The 22,091-nt window shown below is 44.6% G+C and overlaps 1 protein-coding gene across 2 annotated transcripts in view; it reads right to left on the reverse strand.

Annotated features, from left to right (window-relative positions):
- Positions 1-22,091, reverse strand: part of pstpip2 (proline-serine-threonine phosphatase interacting protein 2) — a 130,083-nt gene that overhangs the window by 80,278 nt on the left and 27,714 nt on the right. For both annotated transcript variants that reach the window (XR_010962680.1, XM_067982949.1), the window contains exon 2: positions 14,718-14,818. Coding sequence is in view for 1 of the 2 variants with exons in the window: in XM_067982949.1 (XP_067839050.1) it covers positions 14,718-14,818 (101 nt within the window). In the remaining variant the exon portion in view is untranslated. The remainder of the gene's footprint in view (positions 1-14,717; positions 14,819-22,091) is intronic.

Raw genomic sequence — 22,091 nt, forward strand, 5'->3', positions numbered from 1 at the left:
CCATTGCTTTTCTTGATATAGATTAATGACTTGGACTTGGGTGTACAGAGCACAATTTCAAAATTTGCAGATGACACAAAACTTGGAAGGGTAGTAAACAGTAAGGAGGATAGTGATAGACTTCAAGAGAATATAGACAGGCTGGTGGCATGGGCGGACACGTGGCAGGTGAAATTTAACGCAGAAAAATGCAAAGTGATACATTTCGGTAGGAAGAACGAGGAGAGGCAATATAAACTACAGGGCATAACTCTAAAAGGGGACAGGAACAGAGAGATCTGAGGGTATATGTGCACAAATCATTGAAGGTGGCAGCGCAGTTTGAAAAGGCGTTTTAAAAAGCATACAGGATCCTGGGCTTTATAAATAGAGGCATAGAGTACAAAAGTATGGAAGTCATGATGAACCTTTATAAAACACTGTTCGGCCACAACTGGAGTATTGTGTCCAGTTCTGGGCACCGCACTTTAGGAAAGATGTGAAGGCCTTAGAGAGGGTGCAGAAGAGATTTACTAGAGTGATTCTAGGGATGAGGGACTATAGTTACATGGATAGACTGGAGAAACTGGGGTTTTTCTCCTTGGAACAGAGATGGTTGCGAGGAGATTTGATAGAGGCATTCAAAATCATGAAGGGTCTAGACAGAGTAGATAGAGAGAAACTGTTCCCATTGGCAGAAGGGTCAAGAACCAGAAAACATAGATGTAAGGTGATTGGCAAAAGAACCAAAGGTGACATGAGGAAAAACATTTTTACACAGTGAGTGGTTAGGATCTGGAATGCACTGCCCGAGGGGATTGTGGAGGTGGATTGAATTATGGCCTTCAAAAGGGAACTGGATAAGTACTTGAAAGGAAAAAATTTGCAGGGCTATGGGGATAAGGCGGGGGAGTGGGACTAGCTGGATTGCTGTTGCAGAGAGCCGGCGCGGACTCGATGGGCCAAATGGTCTCCTTCCGTGCTGCAACCGTTCTATGATTCTAAAAGGAGAATTATTTAATGTCAAGGCCTGCGTGACTTCCAGTTGTGTGTTCAACACATTTGGCAACTATGTGGCAAGCTGGGTTTTCATTTCAGTCATTGATCAGATTTCCCCCCACACCAGTCAGAAAGCGACTCCATGGTTCCCCCTCAAAGTGTTTCATCATCTCATTCAGCCCAGTGACCTTAGTGTAATCATGATACTGCAGCAACAGCAGAAAAATGTGACAATCGCTCCTGTGCTTATTCCTCTTCTGCATTTACTGCGGATTTGGTTTCACTCTATTTTGATTTCTAACTGCATTCCATCCAACCACCACCACCACCACCACCTCCGGTCAACCCCATTTTACTTACCAGTGACATAGACGGATAGGGATGCATAAAACCAATCTCCAGTTTTGAACTCAGGAGCAACCAGGATTCAGAAAGTCCAAAAACAAATTGTCGGGAAGTATCACAGAACTCATCAAATTCACAAGCAATTTTGTAACCTGTTCCTGGGATGCTAGCAATGTTGGGGAAGGGTGCATTTATTACCCATCCCTAGTTGCTTTGAGGTGGTGGCGGTGGGACTGCTCCTTGAACTGATGGTGCTTCCACAGTGGTGTTAGGTAGGATTCTGACCCAGCAACAATGAAGGACTGATGATATACGTTTAAGTCAGCGTGGTTGTGTGACTTAGAGGGGAACTTGGAGCTGATGATGTGCCCATAATTATTGCTGATCAATATTTGCAGACACTTTATTTTCTCCATCTGTGTATTGGGTGCAATGAAAGGGGAATTATGCTCATCAGAATGGCCCCACAGTCCCTAAAACCAGCAAGTTTACTGATGCAGCATAATGAACCCTTGCTTCTCACGTTTATGTTTCGAAACTGTTCGTTCTGGGCAACCTGTGAACAGGAACTTTGAGCAGAATTTGCCCAGCTGTCACATGATGGAACTATGTTGTAATGACATGAATACTTTGCAACTGAGCCATGCTCTGCCCAAACTGGGAACTTGATGGGCAGTTTTAGAGGGAGCTTTAATCTTCATCTGACCTGTGCTAAACCTGACAATGGGAACCCTTGAAGGGAGCTTTACTTTTGTATATAACATGTTGTGCATGACCTGAGAATACTTAATGGGATTGTGTGCAGGGTGCTTTATTCTTCATCTATACCTCACCTGGTGGCTTGATGGTAAGTCTAGGGGCAAATAGTAGAAAGACGTCAGACTACCTATCGTGGGCATATCCATTCCTTATTCTTTGAGCGTGATTTTGTCCTCATACACATTGAACAGGTGGGCAAGGACATTGGGTACTGTTTTGCAGTCTTAGTTAGCTGCTCTTTCCTACATCTAAAACACATAAAAAGATTGTTTCCTGAAACACAACTCAATACCTGATCATAGAATCCTAGGATGGTTTTAAATGGGACTGCTTCCCAATGGGGTCTGGTCTCTAGTGGAGTGCCCCAGTGTTCAGTGGTAGATCCCCTCCTGTTTATGATCAATCTAGAGCAGGGCATAGGTATTACAGGTATTAAATTTGTAGATGATATTAAATTGTGCAGTTGAGTCAAGATGTTAGAAGAAGGAAATAGATTACAACTAGATTTGATTAAATTGCAAAAGTGGGCCCAAGATTGGGAAATATCCTTCAATGTAGATAAGTAATGCACATAGATGTGCAGAATTCAAATATAGAGTATATATAGCAATGACTGGGTATAGGCAATAGATGACAATAAGGGAAAGAAATTTGGGAATGGTCATTGATCTCTTCCTAACATTCAAGCTCTGTGTCAGATGGCTGCAACCAAAGCGAGCTAGGTCCTGGGCTTAGACAGTATCTGGGGTATTGTGCATTGTTTTGGTCAAGAAAGATTTTGTGGCTGTAAAGAAGGTACAGAGAAGGGCAACAAGGATGATTCCCAACCTAGATGCCCTCAGCTAATGAGGTAGACATCACACCTTGGGTTTGGATTCAATGGAGAGAGGAAGACTTAGAGAGGATCTGATTCAGGGTCTTTAAATTAACGGCATTGATAACATACAAATGGGCAGATAATTTGAGGTGATGGGGTCAGGTAGAACTGAATGGGAGTGAGGTTGGATGTTTGGAAGTTTTGTATTTCTCAGAAGGCGACTGGCCTTTGGAACAGTATTTCAGAGATAGAACCAAGGACCAACGCAGTCCTTCAAGAATGCGTTACATATACTTTTGGAAAACTGGGAGATTGTGGCAGAAGGATGGTAAGGGGTTTGGTTAATAATTGATGGGTTGGAGCCTCTTGGGCTACTCCAGCCCCGTTTAAAACATCCTAGCATCCTGTGATCAGGTTTTTTCAGCTTCCTCAGGAGATGGGTGGAGGCAAGAAGGAAGGATGGATTTGGGGAAGAGTCCAATAAGAAGTGGGCGACACGGCCTTTTCTCATCCCGAGTACGTAACATAGAATTTTACAGCACAGAAGGAAGCTATTTACCTCAATGTGCCTGTGCTGGCAAGGGCGATTAAATTAGTTGCATTCCCCATACTCATCTAAATTTTTTTTTTTCAAATATTTATCCACCAACCCATTTTTGGTAGAGCACTTCATGTCCCAACAATTCTCTGCCTAAAGCTCCCTCTTTACTCTTCTTCTGATGATGATCTTGAGTTTCTGCCCTCAAGTTACCAACTCACTCACCTGTGGAATTTAGTATTACCCAATTAACTTTATCAAAACCTCTCATATTTTGAAGGCCTCTATCAGATCTCCTCTTAACCTTCCTTTGTTCCAGTAAAAAGACAACCAATTTCTACAATCATAACTAAACCCTTTCATCCCTGGTATCATCTTGGTAAACTTCTTTTACACCCTCTTCATGGCCTTGGCATCCTTCCTAAAGTAAGACACCCAAAACTGTACACAATATTGCAGCTACAGCCTCGTCAATGGTTTGTATAGGTTTAGCACCACTTCTTTACTTTTGTATTTTGTGCTCCTATTTATAAAACCTGGGATCCCATGCATGTGTTTTTTTGTACAGTGTTATCAATTTGTCCTCCCAACACAGGAAACAGCAGAGAGATTCAGCTGAATAATGAAATCACTGGTAAGGATAACCAACAGTCTCTCCAGATCTTGAAACCGAGTGCCAAGGTTGACTGAAGTAGGGCAGTTTAACCTGGACACAATCTGTTGGAAATGGTGCAGGCCCTTGACTGAATAAAACATTTTCAAATAGAGCAGCAGCGTGATTTGAATAACTAGCTGGAGAGAGAATACGCATTTAATGGACAAAAAGATCCTTTCCCTGTGTGAATAACATCAATGAAAACTACTGCCAATGCCCGGAGAAGAAAATTATAGCGGTGTGGCTCAAAATGGGGGCCTCGGGTACAGCGAGTGAGAAGACCAACTGACCAGGATAGCTAACATGTGAAGACAAAGGTTTAAAGGACGCGGGCGATTTATTTATTTAAACCCCGTACAATGGCAAAGTATTTAATTGTATTGAACAAATGAAAAGCAGAAAATCCACCAAGAAGGCCAGCTCACCATTTTAAAATATGAAGAGTTAAAAAAAAAGTGTTAACTCAAAAAGCCTTTTGTTTCTGTTTGTATTCCTGATTTTGGAGGATGTGACTACTTCCCTGGCGAGACAAACTGAATCAGCAAGAGTACAGAATGTGTTTCCTTATTGAAAGAAGCTCTGTCAACATATCAGGGCAGCTTTCGTACATACTCAGCTCCTGGAATAGCTATTGGCAATCAGCTCTGTCATTCTCTCTCCACAGAATGTACAGCCTCTTTTCTGCTGGATGGTACTTCAGTTATATGGAGAGATTAGAGAAGCTGGGATTGTTCTCCTTAGAGAAAAGAAGGTTAAGGGGAGATTTAACAGAGGTGTTCAAATTATATGGGATTTTGATAGAGTAGATAGGGAGAAACTCTTTCTACTGTAAGGAGGGTCGGTAACCAGAGGACACAGATTAAAGATAATTGGTAAAAATAATCCAAAGGGGTAATGAAGAGAATTTTTTTTTTTACGCAGAGTTGTTACAATCTGGAATGCTCTGCCTGGAAAAGTGGTGGAAGCAGATTCAGTAGTAACTTTCAAAAAGTGAATTGGATAAATACTTCAAAAGGTGAAATTTGCAGGGCTATGGGAAAGGGCAGGAGTGTGGGACTAATTGGATAGCCCTTACAAAAAGCTGGTGTGGACACAACGGGCCAAATGGCCTGCTTCTGTGCTCTATGATTCTATGAATTCTATGAATAACGTTCATTCAGCAGCAGATGCTATGGCTGCTGTGTCTGGTCTTTTACAGTTTTTCCCTCCTCATTTCCTGCAGGCAGTGACTCGTGCTGGAGCCTGATGGTATGGATGCCCATTATTCTGCTTGTACCTCGTTCATGTGGCCAATCTCCATGGGTGAACCTGCCTGTTCACCCAGGACAGCTAACGTGGAGATAAAGGTTTAAAGGGTCTGGGTGATTTATTTATTTAAACCCCATACGATGGCAGAGTATTTAAGTACTTAAAGAAGAGGTACTTTAAAGGCTAACTGTATTTAAAGTAGATAAGTCACCCGGTCCAGATGGGATGCATCCTAGGTTGCTGAGGGAAGTAAGGATGGAAATTGCGGAGGTACTAGCCATAATCTTCCAAACATCCGTAGATACGGGGGTGGTGCCAGAGGACTGGAGAATTGCATAAGTAACACCCTTGTTCAAAAAAGGGTGTAAGGATAAACCCAGCAACTATAGGCCAGTCAGTTTAACCTCGGTGGTGGGGAAACGGGTCAGAATTAACAGTCACATGGACAGCACAGATTTGTTAAAGGCAAATCGTGTTTAACTAACTTAATAGATTTTTTTGATGAGGTAACAGAGAGGGTAGATGAGGGCAATGCAGTTGATGTGGTGTATATGGACTTTCAAAAGGCGTTTGATAAAGTGCTGCATGGTAGGCTTATCATCAAGATTGCGGTCCATGGAATAAAGGGGGCAGTAGCAACATGGATACAAAATTGGCTAAGTGACAGGAAACAGAGAGTAATGGTGAATGGTTGTTTTTTGGGCTGGAGTGGGGTGTACAATGGTGTTTCCCCGGGGTCGGTGCTGGGACCACTGCTTTTCTTGATATATATTAATGACTTGGACTTGGGTGTACAGGGCACAATTTCAAAATTTGCAGATGACACAAAACTTGGAAGGGTAGTAAACAGTAAGGAGGATAGTGATAGATTTCAAGAGGATATGGACAGGCTAGTGGCATGGGCGGATACGTGGCAGATGAAATTTACCCAAAAAAAGGGGAAGCGATACATTTTGGTAGGAAGAACGAGAAGAGGCAATATAAACTAGAGGGCACAACTCTAAAAGGGGTACAGGAACAGAGATACATGCATCCACGTTGACCAGAAACTTAACTGGACCAGCCACACAAATAATGTGGCCAGAAGAGCAGGTCAGAGGCTGGGTATTCTGAAGCGAGTGACTCACCTCCTGACTCCCTAAAGCCTTTCCATCATCGACAAGGCACAAGTCAGGAGTGTGTGCGAGATTTTTTTTTAGACCAGTACGTTGAGAAGCCAACCAGGGAACAGGCTATCCTAGATTGGGTATTGTAGAATGAGAAGGGTTCAATTAATAATCTTGTTGTGCAGGGTCCTTTAGGGAAGAGTGACCATAACATGATAGAATTCTTCTTTAAGATGGAAAGCGAAGTAGTCCATTCCGAAACTAGGGTCCTAAATTTAAAATAAGGAAACTATGAAGGTACGAGGAGTGAGTTGGCTATGATAGACTGGGAAGTTTCATTAAAAGGCACGACAGTGGATAGGCAATGGCTAACATTTAAGGAACAAATGCATGAATTGCAACTGTTATACATTCCTTTCTGGTGCAAAAGGACAAGCAGCCAAACCATGGCTAACAAAAGAAACTAAGGATAGTATTAGATCCAAAGAGCAGTCATATAAAGTTGCCAGAAAAAGTAGCAAGCCTGAAGATTGGGAACAGCAAAAAAGGAGCAAGAGATTGATTAAGAGGGGAAAAATAGAGTATGAGAGTAAACTTGCAAGGAACATAAAAGTGGACTGTAAAAGATTCTATAAGTATGTGAAAAGAAAAAGATTAAAGATTAGTGAAGACAAATGTAGGTCCCTTACAGTCAGAAACGGGAGAATTTATAATGGGGAACAAGGAAATGGCAGAGCAATTAAACAATTTTTAAAAATTCGTTCATGGGATGTAGGCGTCGCTGGCAAGGCCAGCATTTATTGCCCATCCCTAATTGCCCTTGAGAAGATGGTGGTAAGCCGCCTTCTTGAACCGCTGCAGTCCGTATGGTGAAGGTTGTCCCACAGTGCTGTTAGGTAGGGAGTTCCAGGATTTTGACCCAGCGACGATCAAGGAACGGAGATATATTTCCAAGTCGGGATGGTGTGTGACTTGGAGGGGAACGTGCAGGTGGTGTTGTTCCCATGTGCCTGCTGCTCTTGTCCTTCTAGGTGATAGAGGTCACAGGTTTGGGAGGTGCTGTCGAAGAAGCCTTGGCGAGTTGCTGCAGTGCATCCTGTGGATGGTACACACTGCAGCCACGATGCGCCGGTGGTGAAGGGAGTGAATGTTTAGAGTGGTGGATGGGGTGCCAATCAAGCGGGCTGCTTTGTCCTGGATGGTGTCAAGCTTCTTGAGTGTTGTTGGAGCTGCACTCATCCAGGCAAGTGGAGAGTATTCCATCACACTCCTGACTTGTGCCTTGTAGATGGTGGAAAGGCTTTGGGGAGTCAGGAGGTGAGTCACTTGCCGCAGAACACCCAGCCTCTGACCTGCTCTTGTAGCCACAGTATTTATATGGCTGGTCCAGTTAAGTTTCTGGTCAATGGTGACGCCCAGGATGTTGATGGTGGGGGATTCGGTGATGGTAATGCTGTTGAATGTCAAGGGGAGGTGGTTAGACTCTCTCTTGTTGGAGAAGGTCATTGCCTGGCACTTGTCTGGCGTGAATGTTACTTGCCACTTATCAGCCCAATCCTGGATATTGTCCAAGTCTTGCTGCATGTGGGCACGGACAGCTTCATTATCAGAGGGGTTGCGAATGGAACTGAACACTGTGCAATCATCAGCGAACATCCCCATTTCTGACCTTATGATGGAGGGAAGGTCATTGATGAAGCAGCTGAAGATGGTTGGGCCTAGGACACTGTCCTGAGGAACTCCTGCAGCAATGTCCTGGGGCCGAGATGATTGGCCTCCAACAACCACTACCATCTTCCTTTGTGCAAGGTATGACTCCAGCCACTGGCGAGATTTCCCCAATTCCCATTGACTTCAATTTCACTTGGACTCCTTGGTGCCACACTTGGTCAAATGCTGCCTTGATGTCAAGGGCAGTCACTCTCACCTCACCTCTGGAATTCAGCTTTTTTGTCCATGTTTGGACCAAGGCTGTAATGAGATCTGGAGCCGATACTTTGGTTCTGTCTTCACAGAAGAGGACACAAATAACTTCCCAGAAATGCTAGGGAACCGAGGGACTAGTGAGAAGGAGGAATTAAAGGAAATTAGTATTAGTAAAAAAAAGTGCTGGAGAAATTAACGGGACTGAAAGCCGATAAATCCCCAGGGTCTGATAATCTGCATCTCAGAGTAGTAAAAGAGGTAGCCATGGAAATAATGGATGCATTATTTGTCATCCTCCAAAATTCTATAGATTATGGAACAGTTCCTGCAGATTGGAGGGTGGCAAATGTAACCCCACTATTTAAGAAGGAGGGAGAAAGAAAATGGGAAACTGCAGACCGGTTAACCTAACATCAGTAGTACGGAAAATGCAAGAGTCTGTTTTAAATGATGTGATAACTGGACACTTAGAAAATATCAATGGGATTAGACAAAGTCAACAAAGATTAATGAAAGGGAAATAGTGTTTGACAAACCTATTGGAGTTTTTTGAGGATGTAACTGGTAGAATAGATAAGAAAAAACCAGTGGATGTGGTTTATTTGGATTTTCAGAATAAAGTCCCACATGAGAGGTTAGTGTGCAAAATTAAAGCACATGGGATTGGGGGTAATATACTGGCATGGATTGAAAATTGGTTAACAGACAGGAAACAGAGAGTAGGGAAAATGGGTCTTTTTCGGGGTGGCAGGTGGTCACTAGTGGGGTACTGCAGGGATCAGTGCTTGGGCCCCAGCTATTCACAATATATATCAATGATTTGGATGAGGTAACCAAATGTAAAATTTCCAAGTTTATTGACGACACAAAACTCGGTGGGATCGTGAGTTGTGTGGAGGATGGAAAGAGGCTTCAAGGCGGTTTAGACAAGTTGAGTGAGTGGGCAAATACATGGCAGATGCAGTATAATGTGGATAATTGTGAAGCTATCCACTTCAGAAGGAAAAACAGAAAGGCAGAGTATTATTTAAATGGTGATAGATTGGGAAATGTTGATGTACAAAGGGACCTGGGTGTCCATTTACACCAGTCACTGAAAGCAAACATGCAGGTGCAGCAAGCAGTTAGGAAGGCAAATGGTATGTTGGCCTTCATTGCAAGAGGATTTGAGTACAGGAGCAAGGATGTCTTACTACAGTTATACAGGGCCGTGGTGAGACCACACCTGGAGTATTATGTGCAGTTTTGGTCTCCTTACCTAAGAAAGGATATACTTGCCATAGAGGGAGTGCAGCGAAAGTTCACCAGACTGATTCCTGGGATGGCAGGACTGTCGTATGAGGAGAGATTGGGTTGACTCGGCCTGTATTCACTAGAGTTCAGAAGAATGAGAGGGGATTTCATTGTAACATATAAAATTCTGTCAGGGCTAGACAGACTGGATGCAGGGAGGATGTTTCCCCTGGCTTGGGGGTCCAGAATGAGGGGTCACAGTCTCAGGATACGGGGTAGGACAGTTAGAACTGAGATGAGGGGAAATTTCTTCACTAAGAGGGTAATGAACCTGTGGAATTCTCTTAAACAGAAGGCTGTGGAGGCCATGTCACTGAATATATTTAAGAAGGAGCTAGATAGGTTCCTAGACACAAAAGGCGTCAAGAGGAATGGGGAGAGAACGGGAACATGGTATTGAGATAAAGGATCAGCCATGATCATATTGAATGGCAGAGCAGGCTTGAAGGGCCAAATGGCCTACTCCTGCTCCTATTTTCTATGTTTCTATGTTTGTCGGTTCTCCTTGGAACAGAGACAGTTGCGAGGATATTTGAAAGAGGATTCAAAATCATGAAGGGCCTAGACAGAATCGATAGAGAGAAACTGTTCCCATTCATGCAAGGGTCAAGAACCAGAGGACATAGATTTAAGATGATTGGCAAAAGAACCAAAGGTGACATGAGGGAAAACTTCTTTACACAGTGAGTGGTTAGGATCTGGGATATACTGCCTGAGGGGGTGGTGGAGGCACAGTCAGTCATGGCCTTCAAAAGGGAACTGGATAAGTACTTGAAAGGAAAAAATTTGCAGGGCTACGGGGAAAGGGCGGGGGAGTGGGACCAGCTGCATTGCTCTTGCATAGAGCCAGCACGAACTTGATGGGCTGAATGGCCTCCTTCCGTGCTGTAACCTTTCAGTGATTCTAACTTAAGAGACTGAATATCTGCAGAATATTGGATCATGAGGGTATCATGGCTGGGCCTGATCCCATCTTCACCCAATGACCAAATGTGTGCGCTCTTCTATCCCAGGGATACTGAGGCCAACTGTAGTGCTCCTACTGCTGGCCCAGTTGAGATCAACTAACTAAGCAGAGACCAGACATCTAGCACGAAGGCTGGAAATTATAGACCAGTTAGCCTAACATCTGTGGTGGGTAAAATTTTGGAGTCTATTATTAAGGAGACAGTAGCGGAACATTTGGATAAACATAATTTAATAGGACAAAGTCAGCATGGCTTTAGGAAGGGGAAGTCATGTCTGACAAATTTGCTTGAGTTCTTTGAGGTTCCCCTTTATCCACAGGGTGGATAAAGGGGAACCAGTGGACGTAGTGTATTTAGACTTCCAGAAGGCATTTGACAAGGTGCCACATAAAAGATTATTGCTCAAGATAAAGAATCACTGGATTGGGGGAAATATTCTGGCATGGGTGGAGGATTGGTTATCTAACAGGAAGCAGAGAGTTGGGATAAATGGTTCATTCTCGGACTGGCAACCAGTAGCCAGTGGTGTTCCACAGGGGTCGGTGCTGGGTCCCCAACTCTTTACAATCTATATTAACGATTTGGAGGAGGGGACCGAGTGTAACATATCAAAGTTTGCAGATGATACAAAGTTGGGAGGGAAAGTGGAGAGTGAGGAGGACATAAAAAACTTACAAGGGGATATAGACAGGCTGAGTGAGTGGGCGGAGATTTGGCAGATGCAATACAATATTGGAAAATGTGAGGTTATGCACTTTGGCAGGAAAAATCAGAGAGCAAGTTATTATCTTAATGGCGAGAAACTGGAAAGTACTGCAGTACAAAGGGATCTGGGGGTCCTCGTGCAAGAAAATCAAAAGGTTAGTATGCAGGTGCAGCAGGTGATCAAGAAGGCCAATGGAATGTTGGCTTTTATTGCTAGGGGGATAGAATATAAAAACAGGGAGGTATTGCTGCAGTTATATAAGGTACTGGTGAGACCGCACCTGGAATACTGCATACAGTTTTGGTGTCCATACTTAAGAAAAGACATACTTGCTCTCGAGGCAGTACAAAGAAGGTTCACTCGGTTAATCCCGGGGATGAGAGGGTTGAGTAGATTGGGACTCTACTCATTGGAGTTCAGAAGAATGAGAGGCGATCTTATTGAAACATATAAGATTGTGAAGGGGCTTGATCGGGTGGATGCGGTAAGGATGTTCCCAAGGATGGGTGAAACTAGAACTAGGGGGCATAATCTTAGAATAAGGGGCTGCTCTTTCAAAACTGAGATGAGGAGAAACTTCTTCACTCAGAGGGTAGTAGGTCTGTGGAATTTGCTGCCCCAGGAAGCTGTGGAAGCTACATCATTAAATAAATTTAAAACAGAAATAGACAGTTTCCTAGAAGTAAAGGGAATTAGGGGTTACGGGGAGCGGGCAGGAAATTGGACATGAATTTAAATTTGAGGTTAGGATCAGATCAGCCATGATCTTAATGAATGGCGGAGCAGGCTCGAGGGGCCGATTGGCCTACTCCTGCTCCTGTTTCTTATGTTCTTATGTTCACGAGGCCATCATGTTACCAAGGTAACATATCTGATAAGAATTTACCTGTGATGCAGTCCACCATAGAATCATAGAGGTTTACAGCACAGAAGGGTCCATTCAGCTCAATGAGTCTGTCCCAGCTCTTCCCTAGACCAATTCAAAACCAATTCCACTGCCGTGCTGTCTCTACATAGCCCTGTATCTTCCTCTGCTTCAAATAGTTATCTGCTCTTCCTTTAAAAGATCCAATGGTCTTAGCCTCAGTGCCTTTCATGACCTCAGGACATCCCAAAGTGCCTCACAGTCAATGACGTATTTTTGCAGTGTAGTAGCAAAGTATTCCATAGTCTAACAACTCTCTGCAGAAATAAATTTCCTCAACTGCTCTCCTCCTTCTCAGTAAGGATTTTAATTTGATGACCCCTCATTTCTGACTCTCCAGCCAAATAATTAGTTTTTCCTTATTTAACCCATAAAGACCCTTCATAGGTTTAAAAACCTCTATTAAACCTTCTCTTAGCCTTCTATGTTCCAGTGAAAATAGTTCCAAGGTGTCAGCGTCAACTGAATAGTAACACTCATCTCTGATTCGAAAGGTTAGGGGTTCAAGCCTCATTCCAGAGACTTGAGCACATAATCCAGGCTGATACTCCAGTGCAGTACTGAGGGAGTGCTATACTGCCAGAGGTGCCTTCTTTCAGATGAGACGTTAAACCAAGGCCCCGTCTGCCTGCTCAGATGGAAGCAAAAGATCCCATGGACCCAGCACTAATCCCACTTCCAACTTCTCTCTGATCCGTGCAACAATCACTAACCTTAACCCTTTGTTGTCTTTCCAGGTTGCTACATTTTCTCTCATGCCACTTTCCCGAAAATTTGTAACAAGCATCCTGAGACATGTTATTAAACACCTCCTGAAAATCCATATCCAATACATCTACTGCATTCCTTTTATCTATTTAAAAAGTCATTGTTTCCAAAAAAAGTATTACATTTGTCAAACACAAATCCATACTTGTTTACCCCATGCATGTTTAAATGCTCATTAATTTGATCTTGAATCATGGATTTTATGAGCACAAGGTTGACTAGCCTGCCAAACTCACTATCTAGGCTTTTACATTAAGAATGACCACTTGGGTAAAGAAACAGGGGACATTAATGCCAATAGGCCCATCCCCGGCCTCAGTTACTGCATCAGGAGAAAAGAAAACATAGGAACATAGGAACAGGAGTCGGCCATTCAGCCGCTCGATTCTGTTCCACCATTCAATTAGATCATGGCTGACCTGTATCTTAATTCCATCTACCCACCTTGGTTCGGTGACCCTTAATACCTGTAAAAATTGTCTTCTGCCCGTCGGGGAATTGAACCCGTTTCCCTCGTGACAGGTGGGGATACTCACCACTATACTAACGAGAAAATATATCTCACTAAAGTGAGAGGAAAAATGGAATCTTATTTTCCTTAGTGGGTAGAGGTTTGCGATTTGTGCCCACAATACATCTGCAATATTCCTTATTCCCATTGCTGCAAATAGAAATCTATTAACTACTGATTCAAGCAGCCCTTCCTAACATCTCATTACTCATTAATCACAGCTAACTACAGCAAGGCACAACCACTAATGAAGCAGTCTTAAAGAAGCACTGCGGCCCTCGATAAAAACACACTGGCCATTGTACCAGGTTTGTAAACAAGTGATGTGCAACCATGTCACTGTGTAGGCAATGCAAGCATTGGTTAGGAATTACCTTTTAAGAGAAAAAACATTTGCTGCAGCATAAACTTTTTCAGGGACCAGTAAAGCAGCTGTTTCAAGCAGCTTGTCCAGAAATTCTTCAAGATTGTGACAATTTCTTTCAAAAAAGCCACTCACATCCTGACGAGGTCCTATTTATGGCCTTCCCACCCAGGAGTCTGTGTGGGAGGCCTTGGCCGATTTTAACGGCTGGGCCTCATTTATATCTCGTCGGCCAGCTGGCCGGGCAAAACAAGGCAACTGCCTCGAGGCCGCCTGGCAGCACCAAGGTAATTCGTGGGGGGGGGGGGGGGGAGATCAGGGTCATTTCATGGATGGGAAGGGGAGGTGCCCAGGGTAGAAGAGGTCTACTCCCGCTCTTCCTGGTTCCACTAAGGAAAGTTTTTGCCTTAACTTAGAGGGCGCAATCTTCTTCCCCACCAGGTTTTACTGAGCAGGCCACCCGCTCTTACTAGACCGTTAAAATGCTATTTGTGTCCTATGGGTGTCATGGGATCCTGATTTGCATAGATTAATGAGGGTCCCGCCCGAGTCAGGCAGACACCTCGGCTGCCTTAACAAAAAGGGCCCAGTTAAGATGGCGGCAGGAGGGAATCGAGCAGGAACAGGCCGATAAATCTTTGCTCAGCTATTTATCTCTATCCCCACCCTGTTCCAGCTGGAAAGATTGGTTAAAGTTCTACCCAGACTCTCTCCCATTCTCGGTCTAGCATACCCCCGGTCACACCATCAAGTGTCATTGCAAATGCTTGATCCAGCTGCAAAACTCAAGAAAGCTGTGAATCTCAATACCTCTGTCTGATGAAGTCTTCTAACTCTTTGCAGGTTTTTCGTCCATCGTTCATGTGCTGGATCAGATTATCATAGCCAACGGTACTGGTTATATCAGTATTCTGGAAGTAAGAAGAAATTTAAATACCTTGAGTTGGGAAAAATGACTGACATGAACAATTCACATTTGCAGGGGACGGCCATTTTTAAAAAAAAACTGCAATTGAAACAGTCGAAATTATAATTCTTCCCCTAAACTACCTCGCCCTCTGTGTTGCAGCCTCATGATCACCTCATGATCATCACACACCAATGGCTCCTTGCACTACAGCACTAGAGAAACAGATGTTGTTCCATGAATGGATGATGGGAAGTGTAGTTCTGTTCGAGCAGCCCATGCATTGACAGCTCCAACCCCACCGCGCCCCCCACCCCGCTCCCCTTCCATGGATATTTCAAATCTCCCCCCTTCTAGCCATCTTACTTGATACTTCAAATCGTCCCCCCACTTGCCCCCAGAAGCTTCCCAAGATGGAACTTTCTGCTATCTCATACGCACTCCAGATGGCAATCAGAGAACTCAGCGAATGTCAATAAAGGCCAGAATTCACACGGGCTCAGCGCATATATCTGTGAACAGTTCCACATGATCAAGGTTTGAACTTCCTGTTTGTCCCTCACCCGACCAAGACCTCCTCCTATAACCTGGGAACTATCAGCATTTATTTGGAAGCTTGCTCTGCTTTCTGAAGAGACTAAATAGTTTCCTCCAAATTCAAGGTCACTCCTTCCTCTTTCCACACTATTCCCCTCCCTCCCCCAGAAAAGTCCATGGACAGTGACCACAAAAAGAGCAAGTGCAGCCCACATGCTAATAAATACTGCAAATTAAAGATTAGCTTGCCACTGTTTCTGAACCAATACAGAATCTGACTGTCTTTATCCAGCTTTTGTACTTTTTGACTGAAATATTGCTTGCACATCTCATGTGTTTTACACTCACATTAGTCACTGATTTAGAAAAATATTTTTTGAATTTTTCAATCCAACCCTGTTCATACAACAGTGGAAACACATCTTTTTCCAAACCCACGTAATAACCATGTCCATTAAATATTATCAATTATCGTATTAGTAACAACATTCATTTCTTTATATATAGTAACAACTTTATATATAGTAACAACATTATATATAGTAACAACATTCATTTCTTTATATATGTTGTTTTTTTGTTGAATGTGTATTCGGGGGTTCTGCAGGTGACACCTCTCTGTCTGAACACGGTGATTGCCTTGGCAACGGGCAGTTGCAGGGGCATTCTGTAAACACCATGTATTGTTCTATATGTATAAATGCGTAGGCTTCAAGGAGCTCCTGAAACATTTACCTGAGGAAGGAGGAAGTCTCCGAAAGCTTGTGAATTTAAAATAAAATTGCTGGACTATAACTTGGTGTTGTAAAATTGTTTACAATTGTCAACCCCAGTCCATCACCGGCATCTCCACATCATGACTACCATCGACACCACAAACCGCCGGCTCACAGTGGAAAGGATATCCAAGAAGATCGCGCATTTAGACACAGACATCAAGTTTTTACAGAGCTGCAAGAAAGCAGACAAGATCCCGAAAGGACTCCAGATCACGAACCCACTCAAGTCCACATACAACTCGGATTACGCTGAGAGACTCTGCCGCCGTACCTCTCGCACACTCCGCAACCATCTCATACACCAACTCTACAGCAGACGCCACAACCTCGAAACCAAGATAGAGTCCATACTCTCAACCTGTACTCAGGACACAGCAGACCAGCTACGTTATACCGCCAAACAGACGAGGCAACGGAACTACGCTGCCTACATGAAAACCAAGAGCAGGAAGCTTGAGAAACTCGGCATCACCACCAGCAACGACCAAGCTTCCCCTGGTACCACGGTTGCAACCACAGGGAAGTCTATTGTCAATTTATCCGACCACACCCTTCAAGCAGACGAAATCGAAGTTCTCAGCCGAGGGCTCAATTTCTGCCCCACTACCAAAATGGACCCCACTAGTCTCGCGGCGGACACAGAGGAATTCATCAGGAGAATGAGGCTCCGGGAATTCTACCACAAACCCCAAGATTTCAGCAGCGAACCCAATGAGACAATCGACGATCCGGAACAGCAGACAGAGGGATCCGCGGTACAGCAACCGAAGAGGAAAGAGTCAAACTGGACTCCTCCGGAGGGTCGCTGCCCTCAGCTGGACATGTATGCTCAAGCTGTCAGGAAATGCGTCAATGCCAGATTCATCAGCCGCACTCAGAAGACAGTCCAGAATGTCACCCGAGCACAACGCAACGCCATCAACGCTCTCAAGACCAACCGCAACATCGTCATCAAACCAGCGGACAAAGGAGGAGCCATAGTCATACAGAACAGAACAGACTATTGCAAAGAAGCATACCGACAACTGGACAACCAGGAACACTACAGACGGTTACCCGCAGATCCGACCAAAGAACACACCCACCAGCTCAACAAACTGATCAAGACCTTCGATCCAGACCTTCAAAGCATCCTACGCACTCTCATCCCACGTAATCCCCGCGTGGGAGACTTCTACTGCCTCCCAAAGATACACAAAGCCAACACACCCGGACGTCCCATCGTATCAGGCAACGGAACCCTGTGTGAGAACCTCTCTGGATACATCGAGGGCATCCTGAAACCCATCGTACAGGGAACCCCCAGCTTCTGTCGCGACACTACAGACTTCCTACAAAAACTCAGTACCCACGGACCAGTTGAACCAGGAACACTTCTCACCACGATGGACGTCTCGGCACTATACACCAGTATCCCCCACGATGACGGCATCGCTGCGACAGCATCAATACTCAACACCAACAACAGCCAATCTCCGGAAGCCATCCTACAACTCATCCGCTTCATCCTGGATCACAATGTCTTCACCTTCGATAACCAGTTCTTTACCCAAACACACGGAACAGCCATGGGGACCAAATTCGCACCCCAATACGCCAACATTTTCATGCACAAGTTCGAGCAGGACTTCTTCACTGCACAAGACCTCCAACCAACACTATACACCAGATACATCGACGACATTTTCTTTCTATGGACCCACGGCAAGGAATCACTAAAGAGACTACACGATAACATCAACAAGTTCCATCCCACCATCAAGCTCACCATGGACTACTCCTCAGAATCAGTTTCTTTCTTGGACACACGAATCTCCATCAAAGACGGGCACCTCAGCACCTCACTCTACCGCAAGCCCACGGACAACCTCACGATGCTCCACTTTTCCAGCTTCCACCCTAACCACGTCAAAGAGGCCATCCCCTATGGACAGGCCCTGCGAATACACAGGGTCTGCTCAGACGAGGAGGAACGCGATGGACACCTACAGACGCTGAAAGACGCCCTAGTAAGAACGGGATATGACGCTCGACTCATCGATCGACAGTTCCGACGGGCCACAGCAAAAAATCGCATAGACCTCCTCAGGAGACTAACATGGGACGCAACCAACAGAGTACCCTTTGTCGTCCAGTACTTCCCCGGAGCGGAGAAACTACGCCATGTTCTCCGCAGCCTTCAACATGTCATCAATGAGGACAAACACCTCGCTATGGCCATCCCCACACCTCCACTACTCGCCTTTAAACAGCCACCCAACCTCAAACAGACCATCGTTCGCAGCAAATTACCTAGCTTTCAAGAGAACAGCGTCCACGACGCCACACAACCCTGCCACGGTAACCTCTGCAAGACATGCCAGATCATCGACACAGATACCACCATCACACGAGAGGACACCACCCACCAGGTGCATGGTTCATACTCCTGTGACTCGGCCAACGTTGTCTACCTCATACGTTGCAGGAAAGGATGCCCCAGAGCATGGTACATTGGCGAGACCATGCAGACGCTGCGACAACGGATGAACGGACACCGCGCAACAATCGCCAAACAGGAGGGTTCCCTCCCAGTTGGGGAACACTTCAGCAGTCATGGACATTCATCCACCGACCTTCGGGTAAGCGTACTCCAAGGCGGCCTTCGAGACACACGACAACGCAAAATCGTCGAGCAGAAATTGATAGCCAAGTTCCGCACCCATGAGGACGGCCTCAACCGGGATCTTGGGTTCATGTCACGCTACACGTTACCCCACCAGCGAACAAATGTTATCTGTTTTTAATATAATGGGTCATTTGCTGGCTCTCTCTGCCTTCCGGATGTTTCTGCCTCTCTCTGTTTTTTTTCTCTGTTTTTTTTCCCTGTTTGTTTTTTTGTTGAATGTGTATTCGGGGGTTCTGCAGGTGACACCTCTCTGTCTGAACACGGTGATTGCCTTGGCAACGGGCAGTTGCAGGGGCAGTCTGTAAACACCATGTATTGTTCTATATGTATAAATGCGTAGGCTTCAAGGAGCTCCTGAAACATTTACCTGAGGAAGGAGGAAGTCTCCGAAAGCTTGTGAATTTAAAATAAAATTGCTGGACTATAACTTGGTGTTGTAAAATTGTTTACAATTTATATATGAAGACATCGTCTATCTTGAGAGGAACATATTCTTAGGATGGAATAAATATCTGGTTAGGAATGGGGCTAAACGATTATGAGGGTGTGTATGGACTGATCCATAAGACCATGAGAGATAGGAGCAGGAGTAGGCCATTCGGCCCCTCGAGCCTGCTCCGCCATTCAATGAGGTCATGGCTGATCTGATTTTTACCTCAACTCCACTTTTCCACCTTTTCCCCACATTAATTACTCAGCGATGCTGGGACTGGGCAGGGGTGAGGGGGGAGGCTATTTGAAGTATAGCAGGTCAGCACTGATTAGCAGAGATGTGGATGAATGTTCTGGAAACTCCTGGTTTAGCTTTCCCGCAGAAGAACTATGGAAGAATAGGAATAGACTGGATGTTAGGCTGTTCTTTTTCTCCCCCAGAAAATTGTAGCCTCTGGAATATATTGCCGGCTGATCTGTTGGGTACTGACTCTCTGCCTTCAAGAGGGAGCTGGACCGGTTTCTGACTGGGGCAGAGATTGCATCATATAGAAGGTAAGTGTCTTTATAGGTAACACTTGGTCCATGATGTTGGCCAGGGGTTGCAGTAACCCGAGACATCAGCTGCTGACACACAGGCAGGAGCAACTTTTGAACTGAAGTAACTTGAGTTCAGTCGCTGGCCTGAGCTGGCTGGAACCGGTTTGAATTAGCTAAGTTTTGTGAAAGACAAAGGAGGTGTGATAAGACACAAGTCCTTATTTAGAAAAGGAGTAATGAGGTAATGCTACCTAAGTCCTTGGGACAGAGCCAATGAGGAGAAGACACAGGCTAGGGGAGCAAGCCTAAACCAACGGAAGAGAGAGACAACACAGCTTGAAGAGATAAGATTCGGAATAAGAATGAAGAATCTCGGGCGTGGAACCAGAGCGAAGACTCCGGAGACCAACCATCATGGAAGTGGAAGAACCTAAGTCAGGGACGTAGAGATGACGTCGAGAGAGAGAGAGAACGGAACGCCTGGCCAGCGTCAGCTCTCCTTTTCAGGTATTATCCTTTATATTCTGTGACCACTCAGGGAGTGTCAGAGAAACCTAGTGGGTGTGCGTTTAGATCCTAGTTTGGGTATAAAACTATATAACCTGGTGCAAACTGCATGTCTATATCTAACCAGACGTATAAGCTATATGTATATGATCTAATGGCGTGAATAAAGCGAATTGAGAATTAAGAGAGAATTGATTCTTCTCCTCTTTGTACTAAGCCAATAACCGTAACCGGTGACCTCCGGTCAACAATATGATCTCCTGGACTGGTTTTGATCGTCTGAGGGGGTCAGAGTGGAATTTTACAGAGTATTTTTCCCTTATTGGCCCTGGGTTTTTTTCTGATTTTTGCCTCTCTTAGGAGATTACATGGCTGCGGGGGTGAGTGTGAGGTGGGGGAGGTCGGTGGGGGGGGGGCGTGGAGGAGGTGTTTGGCCGTGATGGTCCAGCCGTCGTCGTGTGGGGCAGGTTTGATAGACCAGCTGGTCTTTTCCTGCTTGTCAATTTTGTATGTTCATAAGATTAAATACAGGGGAGAGAGATCCAAAGTAGAGCAGATAGTTTGTAGAAGGAGCAGGCTTGATGGCTCAATTTTTTATTTCTATCTATTTGTTGCACCATTCTTCCATGTACACAAATCAGAAAATAAATGAATCTAGTTTTAGTGAAACAAGCAGCAAAATAGTGAAATTCTTACGACTAGTCACAAGTTGTTTCCTTAAATGCTCACTGATGTTATCTAATCTGTTCATATTATCTGTGATGGATTGGCCTAGCCTGACAGCTAGAACAGGTTTGCTGCTGGGTAATCTATCACCCAGAAACACCCAGATCTGGACAAACTTTAATATAGGCATCGCTTTTAGAAACGATAATCTGGGACAAAATTAATAGTCCCTTGGACAAGTGTGGAATGATTAGCGAAAGCCAGCACAGATTTGTTAAAGGCAAATCTAATTTGATTGAATTTTTTGATGAGGTAACAGAGAGGGTAGATGAGGGCAATGCAGTTGATGTTGTGTATGTAGACTTTCAAAAGGCATTTGATAAAGTGCCACATAATAGGCTCGTCAGCAAAGTTGAAGCCCGTGGAATAAAAAGGCCAGCGGCAGCATGGATATGAAATCAGCTAAGTGACAGGGAACAGAGAGTAGCGGTGAACAGTTGTTTTTCAGACTGGAGGGAGGTGTGCAGTGGTGTTCCCCAGGGGTCAGTGCTGGGACCACTGTTTTTTTATATATATTAATGACTTGGACTTGGGTGTACAGGGCACAATTTCAATATTTGCAGATGACACAAAACTTGGAAGGGTAGTGAACAGCGAGGAGGGTAGCAATAGACTTCAAGAGAACATAGACAGGCTAATGGAATGGGCGAACACATAGATGGCGGATGAAATTTAAAGCAGAGAAGTGCGAAGTGATATATTTTGACAGGAAGAATGAGGAGAGGCAATATAAACTAAATGATACAATTCTAAAGGGAGGGTAGGAACAGAGAGATCTGGGGGTATATGCGCACAAATCTTTGAAGGTGGTAGGACAGGTTGAGAAAGTGGTTAAAAAAGCATATGGGATCCTGGGCTTTATAAATAAAGGTATAGAGTACAAAACCAGGAAGTTACGTTGAACCTTTATAAAACACTGGTTCGGCCACAGCTGGAGTATTGTGTCCAGTTCTGGGCACCGCACTTTAGGAAGGATGTGAAGGCACTAGAGAGGGTGCAGAAAAGATTTGTTAGAATGGTTCCAGGGATGAGGGACTTCAGTTACGTGGACAGACTGGAGAAGCTGGGATTGTGCTCCTTAGAGCAGA

This window comes from Heptranchias perlo, chromosome 1, assembly GCF_035084215.1.
Source record: "Heptranchias perlo isolate sHepPer1 chromosome 1, sHepPer1.hap1, whole genome shotgun sequence".
Classification (NCBI taxonomy): Eukaryota; Metazoa; Chordata; class Chondrichthyes; order Hexanchiformes; family Hexanchidae; genus Heptranchias; species Heptranchias perlo.